Source organism: Ceratotherium simum, chromosome 33 (genome assembly GCF_057802395.1).
Source record: "Ceratotherium simum simum isolate JZ-2026a chromosome 33, ASM5780239v1, whole genome shotgun sequence".
Lineage (NCBI taxonomy): Eukaryota > Metazoa > Chordata > Mammalia > Perissodactyla > Rhinocerotidae > Ceratotherium > Ceratotherium simum.
This window is the reverse complement of record NC_141932.1, coordinates 10,838,751-10,864,009: the sequence shown is the minus strand read 5'-3', so window position 1 is coordinate 10,864,009 and position 25,259 is coordinate 10,838,751. Positions and strand designations below refer to the sequence as shown.

At 46.5% G+C, this 25,259-nt stretch overlaps 1 protein-coding gene and 1 pseudogene across 1 annotated transcript; both read left to right on the top strand.

The window, feature by feature from the left end:
* The first annotated feature begins 290 nt into the window (after nucleotides 1-290).
* Nucleotides 291-7,650, top strand: LOC101407394 (sialic acid-binding Ig-like lectin 6). The gene is made up of 10 exons (XM_087421249.1): nucleotides 291-354; nucleotides 432-803; nucleotides 971-1,249; nucleotides 1,449-1,496; nucleotides 2,002-2,256; nucleotides 2,340-2,624; nucleotides 3,384-3,477; nucleotides 3,823-3,904; nucleotides 5,293-5,328; nucleotides 6,333-7,650. The coding sequence occupies exons 1-10, from the start codon at nucleotides 312-314 to the stop codon at nucleotides 6,504-6,506; spliced, it is 1,668 nt and encodes a 555-aa protein (XP_087277375.1). The 5' UTR covers nucleotides 291-311; the 3' UTR covers nucleotides 6,507-7,650.
* Nucleotides 7,651-12,969: 5,319 nt separating this feature from the next.
* LOC101407135 (myeloid cell surface antigen CD33-like) lies at nucleotides 12,970-24,205 on the top strand (annotated as a pseudogene).
* The last annotated feature ends 1,054 nt before the right edge of the window (nucleotides 24,206-25,259 follow it).

The following is a 25,259-nucleotide window of genomic DNA, read 5'->3' as shown; positions in this document are numbered from 1 at the left end:
AGACAACCCCGCACCAGCCCAGGAGGCAGGACTTGGGGGGCTTTCGTCCTTCCTTGCTGCCTCACTTGGGCAAGCCCCTTGCCTGTCTGAGCTTCAGGGTTCATTTGCCACATGCAGAAATGGGTCTGGATGATCTCAAACGGGAAGTCACAGCTGAATCTGTGGTCTGTATTTCCACTTCTAATCTTGTGGCCCTTTCTTCTTAGCACCGCCTTCCTGTCTCAGCTTCCTCCGCCCTCCCACAGCTGTGACTTTCTCTTCTCTCTCAGAGGGACCCCAGAAGGTGGACCATCCCAGGGCAGGAGGACAGAATGTCACTGCAGCTGCTTCTGCTGCTGCCTGTGCTGTGGGGAGGTGAGTGGTCGAGGGGAGAGGGGACCCCACTCTGGGGAGGCACCAGAGCTCCAGGCTGAGTTTCTCCCTCTCCCCAGTGCCCACAGCTCAGGATCAGAGGTACCGGCTGGAACTACAGGAGTCTGTGACAGTGCAGGAGGGCCTGTGTGTCTTCGTGCCCTGCAAATTTTCCTATCCCAGGACCACCTTTGGAATCCTCCACGTGTTCTGGTTCCGGAAAGGGGCGGATAGAAACCGTGATAATCCAGTGGCCACAAACAAAAGAGAACAGAAGCTGCATGAGAGCACCCAGGGCCGGTTCTTCCTCCTCGGAGACCCCCAGGCCCAAAACTGCTCCCTGAGCATCAGAGACGTCAACATGGGGGACAGTGGGTCTTACTTCTTTCACATGGAGAAATACTTCACGAAACACTCGTATCTGGATAAGATGCTTTCTCTGAATGTGACAGGTATGGCAGGGCACAGGGAAAGGCCCCATGGTGGGGGGCACTGGAAATAGAGAAAAGAATGTTCTTTTCATCCTGAGGGTGGGGTGGGGTGGGGAGAGCCTTGACAAGACCCTGGGGCAGGCTGAAAGCATGCCTGGGGGCCTCAGCTTCCTCTCTCCATTCATCAGCCCTGACTCACAGGCCCGACATACTTATCTCGGGGCCCCTGGAATCGGGCCACCCCAAGAACCTTACCTGCTCTGTGTCCTGGGCCTGTGAGTGGGGCACACCCCCCATCTTCTCTTGGACGTCAGTTGCTCTCACCTCCCTGGGACACAGGACCCTCCTCTCTTCAGTGCTCACCCTCACCCCACGGCCCCAGGACCACGGTACCAGCCTCACCTGTCAGGTGAAGTTCCCTGGAGCTGGTGTAACTCTGGAAAGGACCATCCAGCTCAACATCACCTGTGAGTGCTGGACCAGGACGCCTGGGTCCCTGAGGGGGTAGGGCCGGGGCAGAGCTGGGCTAGGGCTTGATGTAGGGGTCCTGATAGTCCAACAGGAAGGGATTCTCCATTACCTGTTTCCATGGCTCCTGGGGGGAAAGGCCCAGTGCACACCCTCAGTTGCCATGGATATTGAGGCTGCCACATCCTTCTGTCCCAGATGCTCCACAGAACATGGTCATCAGCATCTTCCAAGGAAACAGCACAGGTAAGAAACAACCTCTTTTCTCCAGAGCTGGGCTGGATGCAGGTCTAGCTGGATCTAGAGCCCCAGCTGTCCGGGGACTAAGTGAGAGATAAGTGAGAAGCCAGCTACTGAGGTCAGACGTGGGGAGAGCACAGGGGAAAGCCCCCACAAATCCCAACTCCCAGAAGTTAATCATTTCTCACCCACAGCTTTCTCTGGCCAAATCCAAAGGAAGCTGTCACATCCCTCTTGTTTCACCTTCTCTCTGACGTGTTACCTCCTGCTTCCATAGCCCCTCCTTGGTCCATTAACTTCATTTGTTCGCTACATCCCTGTCCTGAGCCCTCTGTCCTCCATCTGCCCGACACTATAAACAGCTCAGGGAAATCATCTGGGCTTCTTGTGAAGGCCTGAAGCCTGTCTCTCCTGGCCCCTCCTCAGAGTTAGTGTGGAGAGAGATGCCAGCTTCGCCCACCCCATCTCTCTCTGTCTTTGTTTCTCTTTCTCTGCATCTCTCTCTCCAAAGCACTCAAGATTCTGCAAGACGCCTCAACCCTTCCCATCCTGGAAGGCCAGGCTGTGCGGCTGCTCTGTGTGGCTGACAGCAACCCCCCTGCAGAGCTGAGCTGGTTCCAGGGGTCCCCAGCCCTGAACACCACCCCCATCTCCACCACCGCCATCCTGGATCTTCCTCGCGTAGAGACTACAGGGGGAGACTTCACCTGCCTCGCTCAGCACCCGCTGGGCTCCCAAAATGTCTCTGTGAGCCTCTCCGTGGTCTGTGAGTGTGGGGACCCCCGGGGCAGGACACATGGGTCCTGGGAAGGGCAGAGGCCCTGCTGGCATTCTCCTCCCTACCCACAGACCTCCCACACCTGCTGGGTTCCTCCTGGTCCTGGGATGACCAGGGTCTGCACTGTGTCTGCTCCTCCCGAGCCCAGCTGGCCCCCTCCCTGCACGGGCGGCTGGGGGAGGGTCTGCTGGAGGGGAACAGCAGCAATGCCTCCTTCACGGTCACCTCCAGCTCCGAGGGGCCCTGGGCCAACAGCTCCCTGAGCCTCAGCGATGGTCTCATCTCTGGTCTCCGAATCAGTTGCGAAGCCTCATATGTCCGTGGGGCCCAGGGAGCCACTGCCCTGCTGCTGCCAGGTCAGGGGTCTCCAGAGGGGTGACACTTGGGGAAAGAGGGGCCTGGATGCTTCTTTTAGTTTCCTAGGGCTGCCATAACAAAGTACCCCAAATGGGGGATAAACAACAGAGATTTATGGTCTCACAGTTCTGGAGGGCAGAAGCCTGAGGTTCAGGTGTCAGCAGGGCTGGTTCTCTGTGAGGCTATGAGGGTCTGTTCCAGGCCTTTCCCCTGGTTTTTGGTGGTTTGCTGGCAATGTTTGTCATGCTTTGGCTTGTAGAAACATCTCCCTAATCTTTGCCTTCATCTTCACATGGAATTCTCATTCTCTGTGTGCAAATTTCCCTTTTTAATGCGGATGCCAGTTACATTGGATTAGGGCCAAACCTAATGACCTCATTTTAACTATTGCCCCTGGGAAGACCATGTCTCCAAATAAGATCACATTCTGAGGTACGAGGAAGGGGATATGATGGGGTGGAGTGTGGGTTTCAACAAATGAATTTTGAGGGGGAAACAGTTGAACCCATAACAGAGAGAAGGAGCTTGAAGGAGAGGAACCCCAAGGCCTGGGTCAGAGTGGCTGGGAGTGTAAGATCCTCAGTCCTGTGGCCAGGAGAAGGGGCTGGTCGAGGGTCTACAGGGCAATGGAATACAGAGCAACTGAGTCCTGTTTGGGGAGTGGGTCCACTAAGGGAACATACAGAGAAAGAAGTGGCCAGTTGGGAGGATGCCATGTATTGGTGTTGGAGTTTACTCAAAACTCAAATTATCTACAGGTAAACCAGAACCCAGGGCTGGCAGGGTCCTGGGAGCAGTTGAGGGAGCTGGCATCATGGCCCTGCTTTCTCTCTGCCTCTGTCTCATCTTCAGGTGAGAGTGGGCTCCAGGGACAGAGGGAGAGGCCTGGGGTGGGAAGGGCATAAGGTCGCAGAATGTCAGAAAATCTGAACTGGAGGAACTAGACCGATTGGAGAGCCAGGAGCCAGGGAAGGGAGGCTGAGTGGTGGTGCAAATCAGCCTGTAACAAACACGGCCAAGCATGGGGTCCCTTCTCAGGCTCTGGTCAAGTTCTTGGGTTAGGGGGAGCACCTGGAGAAGGGCTCCACCTCCCCCTACCTCTTTCAGCACTCCCATGCCCTGCACAGGGAGTAGGGGGTGGTCTGCCTACTCCCTGCCTCAATAACCAGGCTGAAATGCCCAGGGCTGTTCCCTTAGAGTGAAGACCTGCAGGAAGAAGGCAGCCCAACCAGTACAGAGCACGGACGACGTGAACCCAATTGAGGGCTCAGGCTCCATGGTGAGTGAGGGGACATGGGCTCCATTCAACGTTATCCCTGGTGGATGCCCCCTCTGCAAGGCCCCTTGGGACCTTCCCTGTTTACATCCAACACTTTCCAGAGTTCCACATGTGAACATTTTAAATTATTGACTCAATTTCTCTGATGCTTCTCCTTCTGATGGAATGGGTATGTTGTCTAGTTGGTTTTTTGTGGGTGTTTATGGCTCATCTGCCAGTTGATCAAAATCCCCTGGAATATTAGCCTTTTCTTCTGGTGTTGATCACTGGGGAGGAGTAATGGCCCAAACCTAGTCTGTGTCAGACACACTGCATACAAGGAGAGTAGTGGACATGGGATCCAGTGTAAAGAGCCCGGGCACCCCAAAGTCACAATTCATCACCTCATTTTGCATTTTTCAAATCTATCACTGTGTTTATTTCATATCAACACTGAACTTATTGAAGTATCCTTTACAGAGAATAAAATGCACCCATTTTAAGGGTACAGTTAAATGAATATGGACAAATGTTTACACTCTGTAAACATGTCCCCAGTCAAGATATGGGACATTTCCATCACTCCCCCAAATTTCTTTGCTCTGCTTCCCAGTCAACCCCCCGTTTACAGCTATCACTGACTTCTGTCACTATATATTAGTTTTGTCTGTTCTGGAACTTCATGTAAATGGAACCTGCAATATTTACTGTATATATTTGGCTTCTATCATGTCACTAAAAGATATAAAAATCATAAACATGTATGCCCCCAATAACAGAGCATCATTTATCAAAATAAATGAACAAAAACTGACAGAGATGCAGAGAGAAGTAGACACACCCACAATTATAATTGGTTACTTTAAAACTCCTCTCTCAGTAACTGGTAGAACAAGGAGACAGAAAATCTTTTTTTTTAATCAAGTTACTTAATTCCCTGTACTGTTTCCCCTGGTTGATCTTGGGGAATGGAATCCTCAGTGTGTGCTAAGTCCCCATCAAGAATCGTAGAGACAGGAATCAGGACGTATCTTTTCCATTACTTTACTTACAAAGTTGCAGTAAACGTTTTGTTTTAAGGAATGTGTCTTGTAGTCAGTAGAGCATAGTGTTTGAAAGCCTGTGCTCCAGAGCCAGACCACTCGCATCCAAATCCCCTTTCCCTACTGATGTGCTGTGTGACCCTGGACAAATGGTGTTCCCTCTCTGACCTCTGTTTATTTTCTGTGACATGGGACTATGAGGAGACCCCATGTCACAGAATAGTTGTGAGGAGTATTTAAAATAGTGCCTGGCACACACTGAGCACAGGACTCGTTACTACGGATCAGAATCCTTCCCTTGTCTAGCAAGTGAGTCTCAAGGGTGGCTTGTTATTGTTGTTGTTTTATTCCCTGTTGCATTCCCAGGGCCTAGAGGAACGCCTGACTCATAACTCACAGCAGGTACTCAATAAATATTTCTGGGGTGAATCATTTAATAACCGTAGTGCTGTTAAACCTCTGTCTGTGTCTTTTGATGGATGAGGTTTGTCGATATGCAAATACCGACAGTTATGGTTATTCACAGGCATGTTTCTTTCTTTCCCGTGTTTTGGCTGCAGTAGATTAGCACAGCTGATCCATCACGGATTTTCTTCTTGCTTTTGCCCCTTCTGGGCAGCCGTCTCCCTCTCTTCCACTCGCTCTGCAATAGTGAAGCCCTTTCCTGATCTGAGGACTGTTTGTCTTTGCCTCTCTGAGCTGCTGTTTGAGGGTTTCTGTTTCATGCATCTGTAGCCTGTAGGTGTTGTGGGCAGGGAGCAGATATGGGCGAGGTGTCTGGTGCCATCTTGGCAGGGCTTGCTCTCTGCTCTGTCTTCTAGGACCTGTCCAGAACCTGGGTACGCACCCCTCATCCTTGCTTTATATTTCAAAATATCTCCTATCTCAAACTGAGATCTTGAAATGTATTTGCTTCCTATTTGTTTAACAACTGCCTGTCCTAGAAAACCATCAGCCACATTGTGTCAAGGGCTGGGTCTGCTTTCTTCGTCACTCGACACACAGCACCTGGCGCACGGCCCCTACAGAGGATGGCGCCATAGTGAAAGAGCCGGATTAGAGTCCTGGCTCAGTGGTGCATGGATAGAGATGTGTGTCTTCAGTGCAATGCATGTAATCTCTCTTTGCCTTAGTTTTACTGTTTGTAAGATGAATATGATAATATTATCCTCTTCCTGCATTTTTTTTAGAATATTATTAATATATATATATATATATACCAATACACTAGTACTATTAATATATATACTCACTAAGGATTAGACAATCTTAATTATTATCTATTTTTGAATAAATGAGTGGGTCAATGATCAGAGTTCCATCAGTCCCCATCCCATTCTAGTCTTTGTCTGCTTTCTCCCTGACTCTATTGCCCAGCACTGAGTCCTTCTCTTCCTTCCACTCAGGCTCATCAGCACCAGTTCTGGACAGACTCCCCTTCACACCACCCAGCCCCCGCTTGGGCGAGCCCCATCTCAAGAGAGGAACCAGAGCTCCACTATGCTTTCCTCAGATTTCACAAGCCTCCCAAACAAAAAGGCACCAACACCGAGTACGCAGAGATCAAGACACACAAGTGAGGAATTATTTTCTCACAGTTCTGGAGGCTGGAAGCCTAAGATCAACAAGTCAGCAGGGCTGGTGCCTTCTGAGGCCTCTCTCCTGGACTTGAAGACAGCTCTCTCTTCCCCATGTCCCCATGGGGTCTTCCCTCTTCTTACAAAGATTTCCTCTTCTTATAACGATACCAGATGTATTGGTTGAGGGCCCACCCTAATGACCTCATTTGAACTGAAGTACTTCTTTAAAAACCCTATCTCCTTACCGTCACATCTTGAAGTACTGGGGGTTAGAACTTCAACTTATTCATTTTATGATTTTTTAGCCCATAACACTCAGCCTCCAATTATTTTAAAATTAATGGCCTTCTTCGCAATGGAGTGAATCCCCTAGTATATGTGGATGACCGCAAGACTTGTGTCCAAAAGAACTGAGTTCAAATCCATCAATGCCACGCATTGACTGAGTCCCTTTGTCTCTCTGTGGTTCACTTTACTGTTCTGCAAAGCAAGGGAATCATCCCTCTAACCAGATTATTGTGAAAGAGCCATGAAAATGTACAAACAAAAAAACAGCTAACAACAGTCCTGATGTGAAGCTTTTTGTGAACTCTGAACCCAGGCTTGTGTCAGGACTTCTGCTGGCTGTTTTTACAGAAAGTTTCTGCTCACAATTTCTCCTAAGGCTTGGAGGGGCCAGTCCCACAGGCCACAGAACTTTCTCCCCTGGGATTGGACCTGAGGCAAGGATGGCTGCTCTTGCCAATTCTGTTCAACAATATGCTGTAGACCCTCCTGGTGCAATGAATGCAAGACATAGAAGTAAGAGCTCTCCAGATCCTAAAGGAACAAGTAAAACAGTCTTCATTCACAGACATGATTGCACAGTTAGAAAATCTAAAATTATCCACAGTGAAGTCAGTAACACCAATAAAAGTGTTTACCGAGGTGTTAAGACACTAGTTCAAATGACAAAATTCCTTTGCGATGTTATGTATTGGCTAAGGACAATTAGAAATCGAATATCTTTTTAAAGATGCAATTTGTAGTAATGTGAAACTATGAAATAAATTGAATGAAATATATGCAAGTCTTGTACATTGAAAGAATACAAAGTATTGCTTAAAGAAAAGAAGACGTCCTAAATATATGGAGATATATACCATGTTCATTGATTGGAAGACTCAATATTGCATGGATGTCAGTTTTTCCCAAAGTTATCAATAAATTCAATGCAATCTGAAATTCTCAGTGAGAGCTTTTGTAGAAATTGACAAGTTCATTCTAACTAGAAAAGCAAACAACCAGAATGTCCTAGAAAATTTTGGAAACTGACAATAAAGCCATTGAAGGAGACCCCTCCAGTTCCTGTCCCTCTGTCCCAGGATTCCCACCACCTCCTGCACAGCCACCAGCTACGCAGGAGAAACATGTCCTCCACACCCAGGAGCAAGTCTCTTCTCCCAACAAATCCTGATGCTCCTGGTGGTAGATGATTCCCAGCCTGGTGGTCCTCATTCCTGTGCCCTGAGCACCAAAACACCTGGCAGAGGGGTCTGCATGGGCAAAGCCCCAGAGGCAGGACAGAGCTTGTCATGTTCTGAAACAGTGAGGGGCAGTGTGGCTGGACAAGGGGACAGTTGTCCAGAAGTCAATCATGGAGTCCAGCGGGGCTGCTGTGGCAAAGTGGGCACTTGTTCTCTTTCCTTTCATTCGCCCTACAACCCTATCTCACAGAGAATCCCAGCTGTCCTCTTTAGAGCACACCATGTTCTGGGTCCTCTGCCGAATTAAGTGTGCTGTCCCACCTACTCCTCATGACCTCCTACTTTGAAAGTCCTGGTTACATCCCTTCTGCCAATTCCATCTAGATTTCTAGTTCCCGGTGCCTTGTCTGGCTCTCCACAGGACAGTAAGGAGAGTGTCCTGGTCTGTCAAATTCACCTCGCTGTCTCCTCTCAGGAGAGAGTAGAACTGATCCTTGTATGTTTGGAGAAATGAAGGACAGGATAGATGAATGAAAGATGGCCTCCTCATATTGACAAGAAACATAACTGAAACTTAATGATTGAGAAAGGTTGAAATGACAAGATGTCAACAGAAATACCATGGAAGCACTAAAGGAAAGAGAGTTGGTTTCACTATCCTAATATCAGACGAATGAGTCCTTGAGGCAAAAAGCACTGGGAATGGGCGTTTCATAAAAATCAAAGGTTTGGTGCACTCCCCGTAAAATATAAAATTCTTAATGTGTATCCCTCTACAATGGAGTCTCAAAATACACAAAACACACATATTCACAGAATTACACTTCCTGTCACAGGGAGCTCCAGGTGCCAAGACAATTAAAGTCTCTCCGCTGGACAGTAACTTTTGGGTCAGCATCCAGGGCTGGTGTGTGACCTCGTGAGCAGAGAGGGGTTGTCTACACCGTGGACGCTGAGGGAGGAAGGACAGTTGGTCTCCTCAACCTTCAACCCAGTCCATCCTCATCTCCCATGTCCCTACATCTCAGCCCTGGACCGACATCCACAGACATCTACAGCCTGTGACTCGGGGGGTCTGGACACAGGCACCCATTTTCCCTGTGGGAAATGACCCCTGAGAGAAGGGCATTGACAAGGAGGCAAGAGACGTGGCTCCGGCCCTGCGTGAGGTGTGAATTTGGGTGAGACTCTCACCTGCTCGGGCCCAGGGTCCCCAGGAGTGGACTTGGGTGGTGGATGGTTGACTCCAATGGCTGTCTCTGCCCTGAAAGTATCTGGGCCTGTAGTTCCTCCTCTGAGAAAGGTCACTTCTGCCCTCACCCTCATATTCCTGTTGGAGCCTCCTCTAAAACTTACAACTTTTAGTTGCTGAGAGAGAACCTTGAAAAACAGACTTTCTAGGAGAACATGGCACTGCCAACCCCAGACATGCTGCTGGCCCTGCTCTCGTGGAAGGAGGCCCCTTATCATCTGTCTTCTGATGATTCTTCTAGTCTTTCCTTTTTATTTTCCTTAACAATTGTTTATTTCAGTACTTTTGCACAGGTAATATATTCATATGCTCAAAAATTCCAAATTCACAGCAGAGTCTGTCCTCAGATGTCCACCGCTCCCAGGAAGTGTCCAATATCCATAGGCTTCTTTGAACCTTGGTTTGTTCACCTAAAGGATCTTAAGGATCCTTTGATATCGGTAGTACAGACTGTCCTCATTCTTCCCTGTGACTGTGCAGTATTCCATGGCCTGGATGGATCAGATTCTGTACACATCTTCTCCTAGTGGAAAATCACGGCATTCATGTTATTCTACTAACAGAAACATAGCAATGAACAATCTGGTATCTACTTTCTGAAGAGTGTCTGTGTGTGTGTGTGCTTCTTTGGGATAAATTCCTAAAAGTTAGAGCTGTGTCATGTGATATTTCTTTTTTTAATTGAGGTATAATTGACATACAACACATAACACAGGAGCCTTCATACAGAAATGAAGACTCGAATTCGTGGTTAAACCTGAGTATTTTCCTGCTAGATTTGATGAAGAGTGGAAAGCCATGGAGAGATATGATAGGACAAAGAGTGTGAGCTAAATGTAGTAAACTGGGAGGAACTTAGCAAGGCCTGTTCCATCAGATTCCTCTCTGAGTCCCTTGATCTTAGGAGATAAGATGCTCCTTTCCTCCGGGTACAGGGAGGGCACCTCTCAGTGAGGGTTTATTACCTGCTTCAAGAGAAGGTCAGAAATATCTTCCTGCATATGCCATTTCTCAAATTCCTCCAGCTCAAAATATTCACTATGCAAAGGAGTCACACCTTGGGGTAATGTGTCCTGAACCCCATCATCCAAAATCAGTTTTACTGGGCAGAAATCAAGTTATTGGTAGGTAGCACTTCCTCAGAGGCTCGAGGAGAGAATCCATCTCTTACTTCTCCCAGATGATTGTGCTGCCGGCATTCCTTGACTTGTGGCCACATCACTCTGTCTCAGTCGTCACATTGCTCATCCTTCTCTGTGTGTAGAACATCACCTGCTGCTTCTCTCTCAGAAGGACACTTGTGACCAGATTTAGGGACCAACCCAGATAATCTAGGATCAACTCCGCAGGTCAAGATCCTTACCTAAATCACATGTGCAAAAACCCTTCTTCCTTATAAGGAAACAGTTACAGGGTCCAGATATTAAGACCTGGGTATCCTTTGGTGGTTACAATTCTCAAGTGACGTTTTGCACCCCAAATTCCCCCATCTGGACTCCAAATCTTCCATATTTTAATCTTCTTTGCTCTACTGTTCCACATCCTGACACACTAGTGGGTCACCTAATGAGTGACACGTGTCTTGGGGAATGGAGACCTGCTGTTCCGTAAAAGCCACTATGAAGAGATTAAAAGTTACAACCTGGGAAAATATATCTAAAAATATATATCTGATGGATGACTTGTATCTAGAATATATCAAGGACTCTCAAAACAAAACATAAGTAAACAAACAAACAAAAGAACCCAGTTTTATATGTATTAAAAAATCCAGCTACTCAAGAACAACAAAACAAACACCCTTATGTAAAAATTGGCCAGGGATTTCAATCAACATTTCTCCATAGATGTACAAATGCCCAGTAAACACATGAAAACATGGTCAACATTACTAACACCAGGGAAATGCAAATTACAACTACACAGTGAGGTACCCTTCGCATGCATTAGGATGGCTATTTAAAAAATAAATAACAAACAAACAAAAAAACCGAAGTAATAAGAGTTCACGAGAATGCAGGGACAGTGGGACTCCTGTGATTTGCTCTTGAGATTGTAAAATGATGCCTTTCTGTGGAAAACAGTGTGGCAGTTCCTCAAAAGATTGAAAATAGAATTACCATTTGATCCAGTAATTTCACGTCTAGGTGTGTACACAAAGAATCAAAAGAAGGAACTTGAACAGATATCTGTATACCTTGTTCATACAAACATTATTCACAATAATGAAAAGTTAGAAGCAACCCAAGTATCCATCAATAGAGGAATGGATTAACTAAGTGTGGAAAACACATGCAGTGGAATACTATTCAGGCTTAAAAAGGAAGGAAATTCTTTTTTTTTTAATTTATTTTTTGTGTGTGTGTGAGGAATATCAGCCCTGAGCTAACATCCATGCTAATCCTCCTCTTTTTGCTGAGGAAGACGCGCTCTGAGCTAAAATCTATTGCCAATCCTCCTACTTTTTTTTTTTCCCTAAAGCCCCAGTAGACAGTTGTATGTCGTAGTTGCACATCCTTCTAGTTGCTGTATGTGGGACGCGGCCTCAGCATGGCTGGAGAAGCTGTGCACCAGTGCGCGCCTGGGATCCGAACCCGGGCCACCAGTAGAGGAGCACACGCACTTAACCGCTAAGCCACAGGGCCGGCCCCAGGAAGGAAATTCTGACACACGCTGTAAGGTGGACTGAAGACATTAGGCTCACTTAAATAAGCCAGTCACAAAAGGACAAATACTGTAGATTCCTCTTCAATGAAATATCTGGAGTAGGCAAATTCACAGACACAGAAAATAGAATGGTGGTGGCTAGGGTCTTGGGGAGGGGAAATGGAGACTTATTCATTTAATGGGCACAAAGTTTCGGCTTGGGAAGATGAAAAAAGATCCAGAGATATATGGTGGTGATGATTGTACAACAATTTGAATCTATTTAATGTCATTGACTGGAATAATTAAAAATAGTTAAAATGGGGGGCTGGCCCCATGGTTGAGTGGTGAAAGTTCTGCACGCTCCACTTGGTGGCCTGGGTTTGCAGGTTTGGATCCCAGGCACAGACCTACACCACTCACAAAGCCATGCTGTGGCAGCGACCCACATACGAAGGAGAGGAAGATTGCCACAAATGTTAGTTTAAGGCTAATCTTCCTTAAGCAAAAATAAAGGATGATTGGCAGTGGATGTTAGCTCAGGGCAAATATTCCTCAGAAAAAAAATGATGTTAAAATGGTAAAGTTTTTGTTATGTATATTATACCATGTAATAATTTAAAAAGCAATCAAATATTTAATCAGGCACTTCACCAAAGAAGAAAATAATGGATGCAAATCAGCACAGGGAATCATGCTCAACACCACTTGCCATCAGGAAATTACAGGTTACACCCAGGACGACGTCTACACCTATTAGAATAACAAAAAAAAAAACTAAACAGAAAGAAAAAGAAAAAGAAATCCTGATAATAGCAGGTGCTAATGAACATGTGGAGCAGCCAGAACTCACACACGCTGCTGGTGGGAACACCAACGGTACACCACTTTGGAGAACAGTTTGGTAATTTCATATAAAGTTAAACCTACACTTATAGGATCGAGCAATCTGACTCGTAGGTGTTTACCCAAGAGAAATAAAACCATATGTTCCACAAAACCTGCATGTGTATCTTTATAGTAGCTTTATTCACAGTCACTCCAAACCTGGTAACAACCCAAATGTTCTTCAGCTGTTAGTGTAAACAAAAGGGGGTCCATGGAAACAGTGGAGAACCAGCCAGTAATTAAAAAGAACAAATTATTGATACATACACCCAATAACAAGGAGAACCCTCAAATGCACTATGCCAGGTGAATGAAGCCAGACTTTGAACACATTCTGGAAACAGCAAAATACCAGGGATGGAGAACAGATCAGCATTATTCAGGGATTCTTGGTGGAGGGAGGATTTGTCTACACAGGGACAGTGGGAGGAAATGTTTTGGGTACTGGTACTCTTCAGTCTCTTGACTGTGGTTGTGGTTACATACGATTTACATCTGTCAAAACTCACAAAATTGTATATGACAAAAAGTAAATCTCACTGTATCTCAATTCAAAATAAATTGAAAAACAGTGAGATACTACTACACTGCCAGTAGAATCATTAAAACTTAAAAGTCTGACAATACCAAGTGTTGGGCCTGCCCCGTGGCTTAGCAATTAAGTGCGCGCACTCCGCTACTGGTGGCCCGGGTTCGGATCCTGGGCGCGCACCGATGCACTGCTTCTCCAGCTATGCTGAGGCCGCATCCCACACACAGCAACTAGAAGGATGTGCAAGTATGACATACAACTATCTACTGGGGCTTTAGGGGAAAAAAAGGAGGAAGATTGGTAATAGATGTTAGCTCAGAGCCGGTCTTCCTCAGCAAAAAAAAGAGGAGGATTAGCATGGATGTTAGCTCAGGGCTGATTTTCCTCAGAAAAAAATAAAAGTAAATAAATAAATAAAATAAAACTCATTATAAAACTGTGACAATACCAAGTGTAAATGAGGGTGTGAAGCATTAGAATTCTGGCACTTTGCAGACAGGAGTGTAAAGGTTAAAACTATTCTGGACAACAGTCTGGCGATTTCTACTAGGGTTAAACATGTGGTGACTCTTTGATCCAACAATTCCACTCCTTGTGTGTACTCATGAGGATGAAGATATGTCCACAGAAAGACTTACACCTTAATATTGATTGCCAGAAACTCAAACACTTCAAATGTCTGTAAATAGGAGAATAAATAAAAGACACAGCATACACATAAAATGCATTACTATTTAGGAATCAGATATTATACAGAAACATACAACTTGGATCCATTTCAAAAATAGCATGCTGAATGAGAGAATCTAGACACAAATGAGCACATTTCTAGAAAATTCTCCAATAGACAAAATTAATTCACCAAGATAGAGTATATCAATGGTCACCTGGGGTGGAGCTACAAATAGGCGTGGATTATCTTTTTGGGGTGGTGGAAACACTCTATGTCTTGATTGTGGAGATCAGAACTGGGCTGTATACATTTGTCAAAATCCATAGACATGTAACTTTCAAGAGGATACATTTTATTTTCTGTAACTTATAAAGTTCTTTATACAAAAACATTGAGTACTAACAGAACTCTCCACTCCATGAACATGGTACAACTTCTGGACTGTGAAACCAGTTGTATTGGATTTTCTATTATGTGCCACATTCTTACTTTTTTAATAACGTAGAATTAGTATTATATTACTTATTGAAGACTCAATTCCCTCCGTATCAAATGAGAGTACAAATCTCTCTTGAGTAAGGTCGAATGAACAGCTATCTAGATATTACTGTATTTGAAAGAATTTACAAATCAATGGTGGCAAATTCTATTATGTCACAGGTGTCAAGGATTTCCCATACACATATGACACAGAGGGAGATGCAAAACCACATGAGCTGAACCTAAAATTTTAACTGTAGCTGTACATTCCACTCAAGTTTTCTGGAAGTATTATGCTTTGTGAGCCACATGTAACTGCGAGAAGGTGTTTTTTATGACAGGAAATCCTAATCTGTATGATGAGGATCTAAAAAAATTCACTCCAGTCCACACAACACTGAACAGCAACGTTCAGTGAAAGAATTTTCCTCTGCTCTGACTTCTAGAACAAGTGCTCTCCCTTTTGTTTTACCAGAAAATGCTGCATGGTTTTTATTTTGTAGATGCCATGGAAACTTCATGAATCAGTATATAATAAGTTAAAAAAAATCTCATACTCATATTTTAGAAAATACCAAGTATTCTTCCAGGACACACAGCAAATTCATCAGTGACTGCAGCTCTAAAGCCCAACAGTACTGAGTGTTTGGAGAGGAAGTGACACCACTGGGTGGGAGCATCTCAGAGCCATGGACCAGCTCTGTCATCTCCCTTCTTGTCTCCAACCTTCTCAACACAGAGATGCTCACTAAGTGTTTAGGGACTGACTGAATGAATGAATGAATGAATTGTGTAATTGTTGCTAACTTATCATCAACTAGGACCCCCTTCTTTCCTCTGCCCCAGATACTCACACAGACCCTAAAGAATCCTTCCCCTGGCAGGACTCATCCAAGCTCTAGAAGAGGCTGTAACCTTCCAGGGTCAGGCAGGAGCTGACCAGCTCCCTGGTGCAGACAACATGGTCCAGAAAAGCACCCCAGATGGAAGGCCCCTAGAGACTAATTGTGTCCTATGCCTCAGATGTTCTCACAGGTCCTGGTCCAGGGTCCAGTGCTGGAGGGATGCACCCAAGGAGGACGGACTTGTCTGTTCTCATTTGGGCGTGTCTTGGGGTGTCTGGGCCATGGGGTGCCACTTACTCTGAGCAGAAGTGGACAACTCAGGCCTGTAGTTCCTCTTCTGTGAAGGGCCGAGGTCACTTGCTCCTCCCCAGCTTCCTTTGCGTTGACCAGCAGCATCCCCTCCCACTCGCTTTACCCTTCTCTTTTCAGACACAGGACAAACGCCCAGAACTCTCCATCTCAGAGATGCTGCCACTGCTGCTGTCCCTGCTGTGGGCATGTGAGTGAGCCAGGTGTAGAAGGGGCAGGAGGGGCAGGGGCTGTGGCTGACCCTGTTTCTCTTCAGGGTCCCTGGCTCAGTATGACAGACACCTACTGGAAGTGCAGGAATCCATGACTGTGCAGGAGGGCCTGTGTGTCTCTGTGCCCTGCACCTTCCTCCACCCCTGGGACTACTGGAGTGATGCTGCCCCAGCTCACGGCTACTGGTTCCAGGAAGAGACCAATCTATACCAGGATGCTCCTGTGGCCACAAACAACCAGTTCGTAAAGTGCAGGAGGAGACCCAGGGCCTAGTCTACCTCCTTGGAGATCCCCAGACCTACACTGCTCCCTGGACATCAGAGATGCCAGGAGGAGGGACAATGGAAAATATTTTTTTTGGGGTGGAGAGACAAAGTACAGGATGGACTTACACATCTAACCATCTCTCTGTGCATATGACAAGTAGGAAGTGGGCTCCAAGAATCACCACAGAGAAACATCCTGCACTGGAGGTGCTGTCACAGGGCTGGGATGGGACCCCTCTTCTGGGAGAGGTTTGGGGCACAGTGACTCAGTGCTCAGTGGTAGGAGCTGGACCAAAGCCAGAGGCTTCTTTCAGGGTTACCCCTCAGACTCTCACCCCTGATCCCTGTGTCTCCCCCTTTTCTCACCAGCCCTGACCCACACACCCGGCGTCCTCATCCCAGGGACCCTGGAGTCTGGCCGCCCCAGGAACCTGACCTGTTCTGTGCCCTGGGCATGTGAGCAAGACATGCCCCCCATCTTCTCCTGGACGTCAGATGCCCTCACCTCCCTGGGCCCCAGGACACACCACTCCTTGGTGCTCACCCTCACCCCACAGCCCCAGGACCATAGCACAAACCTCGCCTGTTGGGTGAAGATCCCTGTAGCTGGTGTTACTGTGGAAAAGACCATCCAGCTCAACATCGTCTGTGAGTGCTGGGCCAGGATGCCTGGGTCCCTGAGGGTGTGAGGGGCAGGAGGGCCAGGCTGGGGATGCTTGGTTATTTTTTTCTGGGGGCCTGGCTGAGTAGGGGACCTAGAAGTACACAAACCGTGTCCCTCCACTATTTCTGTGGCTCGTGGGGATTGGGAGATGTCTACATTTATCTCACTCCACCCTCTCACTGAAGGTGAAAATGCCCACTTCTCATCATAGGTGCTCCAGAGAATCCAGAAAATGGTGTCTGCTTAGGGGACGGCACAGGTAAGAAGGAGTCCCCAACCAGGAGGCATTGACTGGGGTGGGGTCTCTGCCAGGTAGGGTCAGAGCTGGCTTTTCAGAGCTCAGATGGTGGGGGAGTGATGGGGGCTGTAGTTATACACAAGAAGCCCCTGTCAGATGACTTCCCTCAATATCTTCCAAATCTTTTCTTGCCAGGATAACCTGCGACCTCCTCCCTGCCCACCCTAAATGTGCTCTTTGTCTTCCTCTAGTCACTGAAAGCCTCGGGGGAATTTTTTAGTAGGCTTTGTTATTTAGAGAAGTTTCAGGTTCACAGCAAGAGTGAGTGGAAGTTAGAGAGATTTCCCCTACACCAGCTGCACTTTCCCACATGTGCACAGCCTCCCCACTATCAACGTTCCCCACCTGAGGGTACATTTGTTACAACCCATGAATCTACATTGACACGTCATCATCACCCAAAGTCTGTAGTTGACATTGGGGTTCACTCTTGGTGTTGTACATCCTACGGGTTTGAACAAATGTACAATGACATGTATCCATTATTATAGTATCATACAGAGTAGTTTCATTGCCCCCAAAAATCTCTTTGGGCCCTTTTTTGACTGTCAATCACCCACCCTCACCCTGACCTCTCTCTGGAGCCCAGCTCCCCGCATTGCTCTATTCCCATGGGTAATGGCATCAGGTCCTCTCACTGGACAGTGAGTCCCACTGGGGCTTTCTCAAGGGTGTCCATCAAACTGTTGACAGGTGATGGACAGAGGTACATTTCTCACCCTGGGTGTTAGATTCCTGGGAGACATGGTCAGGCAAGGCCAGGAGAGCTGTCTGGATCTGACTTGAACATCTGAGAACTGCCCACTTCCACCCCCTTCTGGTGCATGAAAGACCACCTTTGACCCTGAGTGACAGGGCCATGGAGGACAGGAGAGGAGATTCAGACACCCTCCCTGGAAGGAAGGAAGGAAGGACAAGGCCTTCCAGCATCCCATAGGGCTCTGTGTGTGTGTCTCTCTCTCTCTGGAATGCCCACTGAGCCCAGAGCCTCATGCTCCTGCTGTGTCCAGGTATGGGTGCTGTTGCCGAGAGAGACACTGGATGGAGAAGAACCTGGGTCCTGGAAAAGATGGAGTTTCCTGGAAAGGACTGAGCTGGCTGGATAGGAGGTGTCACATGGACCATGTCCTTCTGGAGAGGGCTGAAGTCCTATGATGGTTGGGAGAACCCAGAGGCTGAACCCTGCATGGGAGAGAAGAAGTGACCCTCTATACATGCTGAAGGAGGAGGGGATACAAGTCTATTCATCAAGATTTGAGTTCACTCCAAGTCTCTCTTGTCTGCAAAGGAACCAGGAACCAGGGCAGGTGTGATTCAGGGGGCCATTGGGGGAGCTGCTGTCACTGCACTGCTCGCTATCTGCCTCTGCCTCATCTTCCTCATGTGAGCTGGGTTGGGAGTGGGCCAAAAAATGGAGAAGAGGGACCTGGAGGGGTTTTGAGGGCCCAGAGCAAGGACGGGGTTATGGTGGTGGTGAGAATCCAGCTGGTAGCCCCTGAGCCAGGCATGAGTGTGTTCCCAGCCCTGCTTCCAGACACCCTGGAGTGTGAGTACATTTTTACAAAGTCCAGTTATGAAGGCTCCTGGTCTCACCTCACCCTCAACCTGCCTTAGTCACTCACTCTAGCCTCAAAAGAGTGACCTGTGTCAAAGAACCTGGTGTCTCTCATCAGAGTGAAGACCCGCAGGAAGAAAGCAGCCAGGACAGCAGTAAGCGTGGATGACATCCACCCTGCCATCGGACCAGATTCTTCGGTGAGTGATGTGGGCGTCCTGGCATGCAATCTGCCCGCCACATCTCCCCAGGAGGACCCACAGTCATGGTCCAATAGGCGTGTCAATAAATAAGCTCGTCGTCTTCCTGTTTGTTTGAAAATGTAGGTGTTATTATTACAATCATGCACCACATAATGAAGTTTCAGTCAACGATGGACTGCGTATATGACAGTGGTCCCATGAGATTAGTAGACACAGCCTAGGTGTGTAGTAGGCCTTACTGTCTAGGCTTGTGTAAGTACACTCTGTGATGTTCACACAAGGAAGAAATCACCTAAAGACGCATTTCTCAGAACACGTCCCCATTGTCAACGATGCATGACTGTGTTTAAGTACGTGAGGCTAACAGATAGGGAGGCAGTTGTTACCCACAGTTCCTAAGAGGAGGGGAAATGCCACACCACACAGGGCCATGTGAGGAAGCGCCAGGTTTGGTCAGGGTCAGAGGGAGCAAGGGGAAAACGTGGGCAGGAGCCTTTACTGTGGCTTCCGCGGGAAAGGCAAGGTGAGACAGGGCAAGTGGGTTTAAGACTGGCTAGTTTGAGTAATTTCAGCAGGCTCTGGAGGTAGGGGCTGTCTCCAGTTGTTTGGTGCCTGGCCCTGGGCGATTAGAGCGGGAAGATAGTCCGGAGTGTAAGAGCTTGATAAAGGAAGTGCTTGGGATGTGAGCTTTGGACTCTTTGGTTTGAAGTATGAAAGGCACGCTTGCAGGCAGGTCCTTTAGTATCTCTAGCAATTCACCAGCCCTGGCAGGGGCAGTTCCAACGTCAGAGGGTCCAGTGTCAAAAATCAAGAACATGCAGTTGATACGCCTCCAAACATACTTCTGCTGCGCTCCCCATCTCACATTTGGCACTCTTGTCCCTGGCACTCAACAAGATATGTGGTCTTTTATCCCACCCCAGTCCTCGTCACCTCTTCCTGCTCCCATATGCTGCAAAGCTTGACTGTGCTTCTTCTGAATACAGCTTAATACAACCACTCCCTTTGAGCTGAGCTCCCCTCTTAGTCCTTATCCTGCTGCAGCCCTCCCATCTCTCCTCCCCAGCACATTAGCATTCCTTCCATAATGAAATGCACTGCTTCTCCACATGGCAAAAGACAAGCGTTCAAACAACTTGGTCTGGCACTTGGGGAAAGAAAACCAGAGTCACCTTCAGTGCTTCACTCCTCCCACACTGGCCTGCTCACTCACCTCAAGCAGAGTCAGCTTCTTGCACCTCGGAATCATCCGTTGGCTGTCCCCTCCTCCTCATGTGCCTATATCAACCTGTCCTACTCCTGCTCATCCTTTGAGCTCTGACTTTCATTTGTATCTTTCACCCTGACTAGTGTGGTCACCCCTGTGAGGGTTTTGAGCACATGGTCAGCTATCACCCGTGCATTCATCTCCTTCAGCAACTGTCTTCCACTTGTCAATTGTTCTGAGGGCTTGGGTAATACTTGTAGTTTTACAAATACATATGTTAGAAATGTAAAATGTCCTTGTTGTCGAGGATTCCATTGATTGTGGAGAAGGATGACAATAATGAACAAATAAGTAGTGAAAATATGCGGGAAATAAATGCTCTGCAGGGAAATGAAATGGGAGAATGGGGAAGGACAGTGCTGGGGGTTGGAGTCTCTAAGAAAACACCTTCAGGAGGTGAAGGAGTGTTGTGTGAGCCCTGAGAGAAGATCACTGAGGGCTCTAAACAGACAGAGCAGCAAGTGCTAGGGATCTGAGGTTGAGGCATCCCTGACATATTGGAGAAACAGCAAGTAAGACAGGGTTCCTAAAGCAGAGCTATTTGGGGTGGGGAGTGGGTAATGGCTGGCAGGGAATGAGGATGGAGAGGCACAGAGGCCGCAAATGTCACAGAGTCATGAAGTTCACCATCGTTACTTATGTATTTTGAGAAGAGTGACAACTTCTGTGTGTGCCTCCTTTACTTCTCACACAGAACACTTCAGTTCTGACACTATGGATCCCAGATGGGTGGGGATTTTCCCCCCACCAAGCAATTTTCTGTGACACCAGCTGGGTATCCTCTCTACCTAGACACAGCCTCAGACCCCACAGGTTAAGGGCTCAGTCCCATAAGATTGTGCCACCTCCACGTTGCACACACCAATCTCAAGTCCAGGTTTTCACTGTGCTTGTGACCAACTGGCTATAAATTGAAGGTTTCCATGACTCTCTCTCTTTGGGTTCATAATATGGTAGAGTAGATCACAGAATTTAGGAAAACAGTTTACTTACTGTGTACCAGCTTATTATAAAAGGACATGATAAAGGATACAGACGGACATCCAGATGAAGAGATGCATAGAGCAAGGTATGTGGGGAGGGGCAAGGAGCTTCTATGCCTTCTCTGGAGCACCACTCTCCCAGCACCTCCACGTGTTCACCAACCCGGAAGCTCCCAGAACCTCATACATTTTGGATTTCTATGAAGGCTTCATCATGTAGACGTGATCGAGTATTATGTCCATTTCCAGCCTCTCTCCCCTTTCTGGAGGATAGGTGATGGGGCTGAAAGTTTCAAGCTTCTAATCATGGCTTGGTCTTTCTGTTGACCAACTCCCATCTAGGAGCCCTCCAAGTGTTATCTCATTAGAACAAAAGACACTCCTATCACCCAGGAAATCTCAGGGATTTAGGAGCTGAGTGTCAAAAACCAGGGTCAAAGACCAAATGTTAAAACAGAAATTGGAAGTAGATCTATATCTATATTCATATCATCGATATCTATATCAACATCTATATTAGATACAGATATAGATATATAAATATATATTCTAGCATTTCACAGATGTGAACTGATGCTCATTTTAATTAGATCACTTTGGCTCTTTTGTTGAGAAGTTCTGTAGCAAGATAGGGTAGAAGACAGGAGACTAGTGATGAAAGACACTCAAATAATCCAGGCAAGAGATGATGCAGACTGTATTAGTTTGCTTGGGCTGCCGTAACATGATACCATAGACTGGGTTGCTTAAATTACAGAAATTTATTTTCTCACAAGTCTTTAGGCCGGAGTCCAAGAACAAGGTGCAAGAAATTTGTTTTCTCCGGAAAACTCCTTGGCTTGCACAGATGGCCACCTTGTTGCTATATCCTCACATGCCCTTTTTTCCATGCGCATGCATCCTTAGTGTCTTTTTTTCTTCTTCTTATAAGAACATAAATCATTTTGGGTCCTACTCTAATGCCCTCTCTTAAACTTAATTATATCTTTAAAGTCCCTATCTCTAAATACAGTCACATTGGGAGTTAGAGTTTGAATATATGAATTTTGTGGGACACAAGTCAGTCCATAGACAGACTTATTCCAGGATAGCAATGATGAATCTAGTGTGAAGAAGTTGGGTTCTGGATACAGTTCAAAGATGAAACCAACAGGATTTGTTAATGGAGTGATACAGTACACATGGAGTATGATCAAAGACAGCTCACTTCCTCTACCTTATAGGTGTCATAGATGTCAAGGATGGCTCTATAGAGGCCCATTGAAGTCATACATGTCCATAGATGTCATATATGTCCATAGATGTCAAAGAAGACTCCATAGATATCCACAGGTAACATAGATGTCATAGATGTTCATAAATGTCCATAGATACCAAAGATGACTCCAATGTGGTTGCCTTGAGCAACATAAAGAATTAAATTGTCAATTCCTGAAATTTCCGATTCTGCAGGGGGAGTATTTTCAGGAGTTTATCAAACATTATTTTGGTTACCTCAAGTTTGAGGTACCTCTCAGACTTCCAAGTGAAGATGACAAGTAAACGGTAAAAGTCTGCAACTCAGGAAAGAGATCCAGGTGTGAGACACAGAAGTTTGGGGGTCCTCCACATCAAGGTCGGACAGTGAATGATACCACAAAGAAGAGAAGAGGTACACAGAACAAGCCCTAGGACCCTCCAACATTTACAGTCAGGGAGATAAGGTGGAAACAACAAGAACACCACTGAGAAAAAATAAATGACCAGGAGTATGTACGGTTGTGTCCTGGTGGCCCAGGGGAGCTGGAGCTTCAAGGAGGAGAAAGTGCTCATTTGTTTCAAATGCTAATAAGTCTAGTGGGATAGAGTCTGAGAAATCAGCATTTAAATCTAGCTAAGTGATATCACAGCTTTTCTTGACAAAAGCGGACCTGGTAGCCTGGTAGAGGCAGATATCTTGATTTGAGTGAGTTCAAGAGAGATGGGAGGAGAGGAAGTGGAAGGACTCTTGTCTTTACTGTTGCAGTAAATCTATTGCTGATAAATGAGTCTGCAGCAGGAAATGGTTGTCCTCCTAAACTCCTTGGCTTCCTGGGTGAGAGCACTGTCTTTATTTTAATGAGGTGACTGTTGGTGGGCTCCTGGATGGGGATTTTCATTCCTGACTCCATTCTCCAGAGACTTGAGAGAGGCTGGAAATGCAGTTAATAATTGATTATATCTGTGTAAGGAAGCCTCCATAAAAATCCCAAAAGTATGGGGTTTGAGAGGCTTCTAAGTTGGTGAACACGTGGAGGTGCTGGGAGAGGGGAACTCCCAAAGAAGGAATGGAAGCTCCTTGCCCCTTCCCATATACCTTACCCTATGCATCTGTTCCATCTGGATGTTCATATGTACTTTTTCATTCCCTTTTATAATAATCTGGTACACAGTAAGTAAATTGTTTTCCTGAATTCTCTGAGTCACTGTAGCTGATTAATTTAACACAAGGAAGAAGTCATGGGAACCTCCAATTTATAGTCAGTTGGTCAGAAGCACAGGTGATAAACTGAAGATGAGATTGACGTCTGAAGGGGGAGAAAAAAACTCCCACACATCTGGTGTCAGAAGAGCTGTATGTGCGATGCTAGTGTGAAAGTAAAGCATTGACACACAGGAGAAGAAGGTGTTTTTCATAAACACTTTCCTGTGTATCCATTGCACGGCACACAGGAGACCTCAGAGAGACCACGATCAGTAGATGTGTTACCTTGAGAATTATCTAACCTCACTGACACTTAGTTTCTTTGTGTAATAATAGTATTTTCCACATAGGTCTGTGTGAGTTTTTAGTAGAATTGGAAAGCAACAAAAAGTGCAATGTTTGTTGGATAATTGAGTTAATGGGACTTTAAGAAATGTTTGATGAAAGAACTGAAGAATAAATAAATGTCTTGTCAGAATCAAATTCAATTCATGGACCCCCTCTGCCTTCTCCCTGACCTCACCACTGCTCTGCTCTGACCTCCTTCTTTGCTTTCCTCACAGGGTCGCCAGCAGGAGTCCAAGTTAGACATCTCTGCTCACCCCACAAGCTCTCAAGGGACCACCTCCACCTTCAAGATGGAGCAGGAGCTGCTTTATGCCTCCCTCAGCTTTAACAGGATGAATCCTCAGGAAGGCACCTACAGGACCCAGTGAGGAACCAACGGAAGCATCAGTCTGAGCCAGAGCATCCATGTCCCCTACAGGAAGGGGGACCCAAAGCCTGATCCTTGGAGACTTATCCCAAGAGGCAGTGGGTTTATAAACTGTTGAATGTGAGATTCCTGATATACTAAAACTACGTTAGGCTTTACAATCAGAGAGACCTGAGATTAAATCCATGCTCTTTTATTTATTAAGAGAATGACATCTGGCTAGACACCTTACCCTTCCATGTCTCAGTTTCCTGCTTTGTGAAATGGGTGTAAGAAGTCCTACTTCACAGTGTTTCTGTGAGCATTAAATAAAAGTACATATGGAAAACACCCAGCAAAAGTCCTGGTACCTTGTCAGAGATGGGTGCCTACTTGTTCCTTCTCCATTGTACAGAAAGGCTTTAGTGACATTTCACCCAGAGGCTGGGTGTGTTCTGTCCCAGACACCACATCAGCGACATATCAGTTCACTCTCTACTCAAAGCCCTCCCAAGTATCCCTGCCCTGACTTGGCCTCCAGCATCATCTCTCTCAGCTCCTGAATCTTCCCTTTCCATCCTGCCTGCCTCATACTAGTTCTGTTATAGGCAAAATGAGGTATTGACATTTAGAAAATTTCCTAAAACTCAAAGCTGACCGTAGTTAAAATACTTCTCTATCTCCTCAGCCCAAAAGAATGATTTACAAGCTTCTCACCTTGGCTTTCTAAGTCAGGGATCAGGAGACTTTTCTTGTAAAGGGCCAAATAGGAAATATTTTCAGCTTGGCAAGCTGTATGTTCTCTGTTGCAACTATTCACTCCGTGTTAGTGGCACAAAAGTAGCCATAGACAATGTGTAAATTAATTAATGTGGCTGTGTTCCTGCAAAATCTTATTTACAAAATCAGGCAGCCCATGAGCTGTGGTTCTCTGACCTCTATTCTAGGTTGTTCCTCATCTCACCCTACTTACTTCTCCATTGCCATATCCTAACCCATCAATCCCTCAAGTAATTCTCAAAGTACCCCCATTCCGATGCACTCCTCACTGTCTCTGTGCATACACGTCCCTCCTC